Consider the following 7,051-nt stretch of genomic DNA (forward strand, 5'->3'; position numbering starts at 1 on the left):
GAAAGGTCAGACTGAGTTGGCCCACGGGAAGAGACCTAAAAACACATTGTTTTAGGATTCAGACCAACCAGCACGAGAGCCAACATTTCATGGTCAGCAACATCTCTAATGGGAGGAGAGGACGCATTCTTCAGGTTGCTAAAAGTGGGAGCTTGGCTTCATCAATGTGTAACACGATGAGTCCAGCGGTTAACAGACACTAGGTTATTAGAGGGGAACTTTCTAATGATGAACCGAAAGAAAAGCGCAACATCACTGTGGCTGTGCAAAATTCACTTGTTTGGTTAGTCGGGCCACAAGTAGGGTATACTGGTGGTCAGTGTTTCTTTGCATGTTTGCATCAACTCATCACATGCAAGTTTTTTTTTGTCTGAGTTCACTATAATTTTAAGGTGTTGCTAAAAGGGAACAGGATGTTTCAGTTAGAGATTAACATCTAGACCATGGTAAAAACATATCTGGCATTACATTAAATCAAAAAGTATAATTCTTTTTTTGATTTAAAAACATGACTATAGCTCTCAGGGATTGTTTTGACCTGTCACTATCACTGTGATTGGACTGTGTAACTTAAGCCCTCAAAGACAGAAAACATTATACTGTTATAAGGTTAACATGATATGAACCCATTGCACCGTGTGTGTGTGTGTGTGTGTGTGTGTGTGTGTGTGTGTGTGTATTTCCGTCTCTTTCACACACCCACAGCGTGGTTTACGTGTGACACTTTGGAGGTGTGACCTCTTCATAGGAACCCACATATTTCCATTCGTACGGTGCATGGGCACACACACAGTCAGGTGAACTCCAGCAGTCATAAACTTGCCAGCCACCCAATAGTAAGCACTACACATGGGCAAATCCCCAGTGACGGAAAACTTGACGCATCTTCCTACAGTAAGACTGAATGGTAAGTGGAGAAATATTAACGTTGTCTTTTTTGTCTAGCTCAAAACACTTAGCCTAATTACAGTCTTAATGTCACTAAAGAGTGTCAAGACATTTGACAAGGAGTGAGGTAGCATTTAAGAGCTAATTAAGGTATTTTTAACCTAAAAAGTGTTGAATTGCTTGTTGTTTTTCTGGTAGATTGCCTATGTGTCAAAGTTTGTATTTATGTTGGCAATCAATTATAAAATGTCTTTCACGTTATTGAGTGATAACATGTATTTTTTTCATTTGTGCTAAGCAAAAAGTCTTAAATCATTGCCTTTTTAATGGTTTTTATGTCCCTGTATCCCAATAAGTCTTTGTAAGTTCTCAGAATAAGGTAAAATACTGTAAGGTCATGTTCAATGGGCTCTGAAATCTGGCATCATCTGTTGAAGACAAATAGCCTAAGAACACACATTTACTGTGCTGTTGCTGAGAGATTGCAAAAAAAAAGTGAGTCTTTGCAGTAATGGTCATTTGATTATTTCTGGAGTCTATATATTTGTCTAACTGAGTCTACACATTGGTGAGTCTAGAAACGATGCCGTTGTGGACTGTGGGTGAGCTGTTTCTTAGAGCTAAAGTAAATCCTTGTCTAATTAAATCAAACTCTGAATAAACAGTGCTTAAAATGTTGTTAGTCTTTGGATATGAGTGCATGATTGACAACCCTGAATTAATTTAGTGTAGTGATTGTAACATATTAGCGGTTAAATTTGGTCATGGAAAATAACTGGTAAATAAAAGGGTGTTACAGAAAAAGGAAACAGGTAAAATGATAGCAATCTATTTTGACATTCTGAAGAGGACATAGTTTTCCATTCAGCCAGTGTTTGTTGCACAGCCCAGTTGATGGGTTGAGATGGCTCTGAGAATATTATTAACTCATTTTGAAACGCAGTCCAGGCTGTCATTAACAACTCTACTCATTCTCTACTTTATAAGACATGATGATTATTTATATGTATTTATCAGCAAATTAAATGGAAAACTGTCAATAACATATAAAGAAATGTAATGAAACTTTTGTCTGGTTTTGCTTGAGTTTCTTTTTTTACTATTTGTGTGTTGCATCATCTGACTGATAGTCCTGTCAAAGTTACTGACATGTTTTGTTGTCCATATCTAGCTTGTTAAAATGTAAAAATGTTAAATGTTTTTAAATTGTAACTTTTTTTTAAAAAAAATGTAAAAATGACATCAGTGATTCCTTCTGAAATTGAGTTATTGAGTTATGTTTAAATGCGGCAGTTGGTTAAAATCCTGTCCTGTTGTTTCTTCTTCATAGGATGTCTGACCTGCTGCATGTGCTGAACACACATGGTCAGTGAAAGCTCAAAGTACATGGGTGGCCGAGCAACGCTATACAGTCTTGGACAAGGGTCCAATACCACTGCTGGTACTCCAACCAAAAACCACCTTGAACGTTTCACCTTTATTCTGCCTCCTCGCAACGCTTGCACAATCAATTACAAGATCTCACAAGATGGCGGTGATGGAGGCAGCAGACATAGCGGTGGTGGCCCTGTACTTCGTTCTGGTCATGGGCTTTGGCTTCTTTGCCATGTGGCGGGCCAACCGCAGCACGGTCAGTGGCTACTTCCTCGCCGGCCGCTCCATGAACTGGTTCGTCATCGGCGCCTCGTTGTTTGTCAGCAACATCGGCAGCGAGCACTTCATCGGCCTGGCCGGGTCAGGAGCGGCCAGCGGGTTCTCGGTGGGCGCTTGGGAGTTCAACGCCCTCCTGCTCCTGCAGCTCCTCGGCTGGGTCTTCATCCCCGTCTACATCCACGCGGGCGTCTACACCATGCCTGAGTACCTCTCCAAAAGGTTCGGAGGCAAGAGGCTGAAGATCTACTTTGCTGCTCTCTCTCTGATCCTCTACATCTTCACCAAGCTCTCCGTAGACCTGTACTCCGGCGCCCTGTTCATCCAAGAGTCTCTGGGATGGAACCTCTACCTGTCCATCATCCTGTTGATCACCATGACGGCTCTGCTGACCATCACAGGAGGCCTTGCCGCGGTCATTTACACAGACACTCTTCAGGCGTTCCTCATGATCGGTGGAGCTCTCTGCCTGTCTGTCATCAGCTTAAACAAGATTGGGGGCTTGGAGGGACTGAGGGTGAAGTACATGTTGGCGAAGCCTAACACCGATGCCATAATGTCCAGGATGAATATCACCAAAAATGACACCTGCGCCCACCATATACACCCCAAGCCACATTCCTTACAGGTCCTGAGGGGACCACTGGATGAAGACCTCCCGTGGCCTGGCTTCCTCCTGGGTCAGACCCCGGCATCTCTGTGGTACTGGTGTACCGACCAAGTCATTGTGCAAAGGGTGCTAGCAGCCAAAAACATTGCCCATGCCAAAGGCTCGACACTAATGGCCGGTTTCCTGAAGATCCTCCCGATGTTCATCATCGTTATCCCTGGCATGATATCCCGAGTGCTGTTTGCAGATGAACTGGCATGTATTAATCCTGACCACTGCATGGAGGTGTGTGGAAGTCCTGCTGGATGCTCCAACATCGCCTACCCGCGGCTAGTGATGTCCATCATGCCAGTAGGCCTCAGGGGCCTGATGATGGCCGTGATGATTGCTGCCCTGATGAGCGACCTGGACTCCATCTTCAACAGTGCCAGCACCATCTTCACCCTCGACATCTACAAGATGATTCGCCAGCACGCGTCCTCCAGGGAGCTGTTGGTGGTGGGACGACTCTTCGTGGCCTTCATGGTGGTCATCAGCATCGCCTGGGTCCCAGTGATCATCGAGATGCAAGGTGGTCAGATGTTCCTGTACATCCAAGAGGTCTGCGACTACCTCAGCCCTCCCATCGCGGCCCTCTTCCTGCTTGCGGTGCTCTGGAAGAGATGCAATGAGACCGGTGCGTTCTGGGGGGGCCTGGTTGGGTTCGCTCTGGGATTCAGCCGACTGGTCCTGGCGTTTGTCTACAGGGAGGGCCCATGCAATGAGCAGGACACTCGGCCGGCCTTCATCAAAGATGTCCACTTCATGTACGTGGCTGCTGGGCTGTTCTGGATCTCAGGACTCGTGACAGTGGTGGTCAGCCTGTGTACCCCTCCCCCAAGCAAGGACCAAATCCTAAAGACCACCTTTTGGGGGTTACACAATAGAGACGAATGCCAAATCACAGATCCTGAAGAAGTACTCAGGCTGAAAGGCAACGCCCATGTTCACTGCAATGGTAATAGTACACCTCACAAGGACTTATCTGTTATTAAGAATGAGACTGAAAATATCCCCAATGGGGAGACCGATCACACAAAAACGTTGGCATACACTGGTGATAATGATGATATGGCCTCCAACACTGAAATGAATGGAAATGCATTAGCGATTGGAAACAGCCACCTTGACCCAGTAGCTTGTTCTGCGACTCGAAAAGTCAGGGGAGGTTTGTGTGGAGGAGGAGAGAGAGGCTTCTGTGTGAGGCTGCTGCAGTGGTTCTGTGGTTTCAACGGGGAGCCAGCAAAGGATGGGGAAAAAACACAAATAGATGACAAGGTCGACATTGAAGAGATGCTCAGTGAGCCTCCCAGAATTAAAGTCCTCCTCAACCTCGGCCTTCTGACAGTGTGCTCCACTGGGATCTTTCTTTTTGTTTACTTTTCTTTGTAATTTGCTAATGACTTGTGCATGTGCACATTTTCATGGAAATTTTGCATGCTACTTATCATTCATCGATTAAGTGCTTTTGACACAACATTATTGTCAATATTTCAGAACATAAATTTTTTAGCTATGTTAAACCAATGAAGAACCAGATTAATCTTCACTCATGTATGATTTTTTTCTTTGATGGAATGACACCTTAAGAGTGATTTGTGTTTTCCCTGCCCAATCGATTGTTATGCAATATAGAGTAACATACTGCCTTTTGATGCTAGAACTGATTATTTTGTAAGTAGGATGATGTAATAACATACGCACATGTATATTGGACGAATGACTTAAATGGTTAAAAAGTAACATTATTTATTTGTTTATATTGGGAATTACATGTATAGCCTGTGTTTACTATGAGCACAAGATAACGTTACTTAGCCATATTATATGTGGTCTAAAATGTGAAGGAAGCATTAGCACAGAAAGCACTAGCTATCAGACATCCTTTCCTGTAAATTTTAAACAGCTACCCAACCCAACTCTCTTGAAGTGTAACATCTCACATTCTGTTTATTTGCTAATCACTGAAGGCACCATTTGTAGTAAAGTATGTTGTAAAGATGCAAATCTGTTAACGGCAATGCAATAAAAAGGTTCTAGTAAACCAATGGCATGGTATCCTTCACAAATGTGACACCATTTAAATAAATCTATAAGAAAAAAAAGTCTATAAAAAATAATAGACTTATAGAGACATATATTTTTTTATAGACTTATAGTCTATATAAGTCTATAAAAAAAAAACAGAAAACCGATCTAACAACCAGCATTGGCACCGTCAAGCAAAAGGGAATCCTGTAATAAATAAAGATGTTGGTAAGGCGTTGGAAACCTGGTTTGTCTTTTTACATACAGTAAGACATCTGTGATAGTGTAATGACTAAGAAGCCGGCTAGTATGCAATAGCCAGAAAAGCTGTGAGTTAGATTCCCGGCTGCCGGTGCCAGTTCAGACCTCCATGGGGCCCTCCTACCTGAACTCTGAGGGCCAAAATGTAACTTCTTTTTTTTTACAGTCACGCTTCACACAGTGCTCCCAATACAATCATCCCACCCCAGTTTGGAAGATTATGGAAGTTACCAAATATATATTTTTTTGGGGAAAGAAAAATAATTGTGTGTGAATCACCTTCACAACTACAAATGCCCAGTTTTAGGGTCTGGACTGTTTGCTTGCTGTAGTCTGGTTGTGATAGTAGACTGGTGAGGCTGACTGTTCTTCAGCTGTGTCTAGGCTACTTGCTAAAGCTAATTGACTGACTCCCCCTGATTCCCTTCAATATTTTTTTCAAACTTTGACTATTTAAACTATCATTCTAATACTTCAGGCCTACTGTAGGCCTAATTTAGCCTACTATGTGCATCTATAGTCCAGTATGCAGCATCGCAAATCAAAGTTAATCCATTAGGCTAAATTCTAAACCAATAAACCTTGACTGAAATAGGCTATTGTAAAACCATTAACTTGTTTTAGAAATGTATGGGTCACTGATTAGCTCACCGATTAGTTTAAACGGGTCCTCGCATGTTTCTGCTGAAAAACTGCTAGTTTCATCTCGGCATATGCGGTTATATTTCTGCGAAGTACTCTGCCTGGGAAAGGCTGGAAAACAAGCCGCAGACAGATCAGAGGATTCACTTCCTGTTAGGTAGGCTAGGTCAGCAACATGGGGGAGACAGGGGAGGGGCCTTCATTAACTTGCGGGGCCCTTGCAACTTGCATAGTGTGCGTAAGCCTATAGGGAGATCCGGCCCTGGCGGCTGCCACCCTTGAGCAAGGCACTTAACCCTAACTTGTTCCGGGGAGACTGGCCCTGATGTTTGTGATAGTCTTAGAAAAGTGTCAGCGAAGTGAATAAATAATCTGCAGAATTCAGTCATGTTTAGGAATAATAGCTGCAATTAACAGCAGTTAGCATGTCTGGACATTCCCTTTACTCTACTACAGGGTTTAGAAAGTGTGTAGGCCTAATCAACAACCAAAAGAGTTTGGGGAGCTTATAAGACACTCACTGCTAAATGGCTTGTAAATGTGGTTGCTTAGTTGCTTATTTGTTTGCAAAAAGAAATCTTACACTGAATTTGTTGTTAAACATCAACCGTCCATTTTATTAGACCTCTGAGTTTGGCACGATTTAGCAAGAGTGTTTTTTTTGCACCTCTATATTTGGGTCACTGTGGTTCGTCTTTGCTGGAAGTACAGCACATTTCTCCCGCGTGTCACCACCACTTGGCCTAGTTACTACCCCAGACTCACAAGTGGAAATATACTGCTCTTGGTCTTTCTCATCTAACATAAGGTATCCATTACTGTGAATTATGCTTCTGTATAAATCACAACTTTAGCAATAACCTGAAGGAGTATGGGTAGGTTTGAGGCATTAGAACCATGATGGCATCTAATTAGTCCTTCTTCATCAAACCA

The 7,051-nt window shown here is 42.9% G+C and overlaps 1 protein-coding gene across 2 annotated transcripts; it reads left to right on the forward strand.

The window, feature by feature from the left end:
* Positions 1-786: 786 nt before the first annotated feature.
* On the forward strand, positions 787-5,458 carry slc5a3a (solute carrier family 5 member 3a). Of its 2 annotated transcripts, XM_076303572.1 has the most exons (3): positions 787-907; positions 1,245-1,383; positions 2,219-5,458. In XM_076303572.1, the coding sequence occupies exon 3, from the start codon at positions 2,417-2,419 to the stop codon at positions 4,577-4,579; it is 2,163 nt and encodes a 720-aa protein (XP_076159687.1). In that variant the 5' UTR covers positions 787-907; positions 1,245-1,383; positions 2,219-2,416; the 3' UTR covers positions 4,580-5,458. The 2 variants fall into 2 exon arrangements, with proteins under 2 accessions (XP_076159687.1, XP_076159686.1); XM_076303571.1 differs by lacking the exon at positions 1,245-1,383.
* Positions 5,459-7,051: the final 1,593 nt, after the last annotated feature.

Source organism: Alosa pseudoharengus, unplaced genomic scaffold (assembly GCF_046254945.1).
Source record: "Alosa pseudoharengus isolate Yale_2024_CS ecotype anadromous, Long Island Sound unplaced genomic scaffold, YU_APseudo_1.1 YU_APseudo_1.1_scf_24, whole genome shotgun sequence".
In the NCBI taxonomy this organism is placed as follows: Eukaryota; Metazoa; Chordata; class Actinopteri; order Clupeiformes; family Clupeidae; genus Alosa; species Alosa pseudoharengus.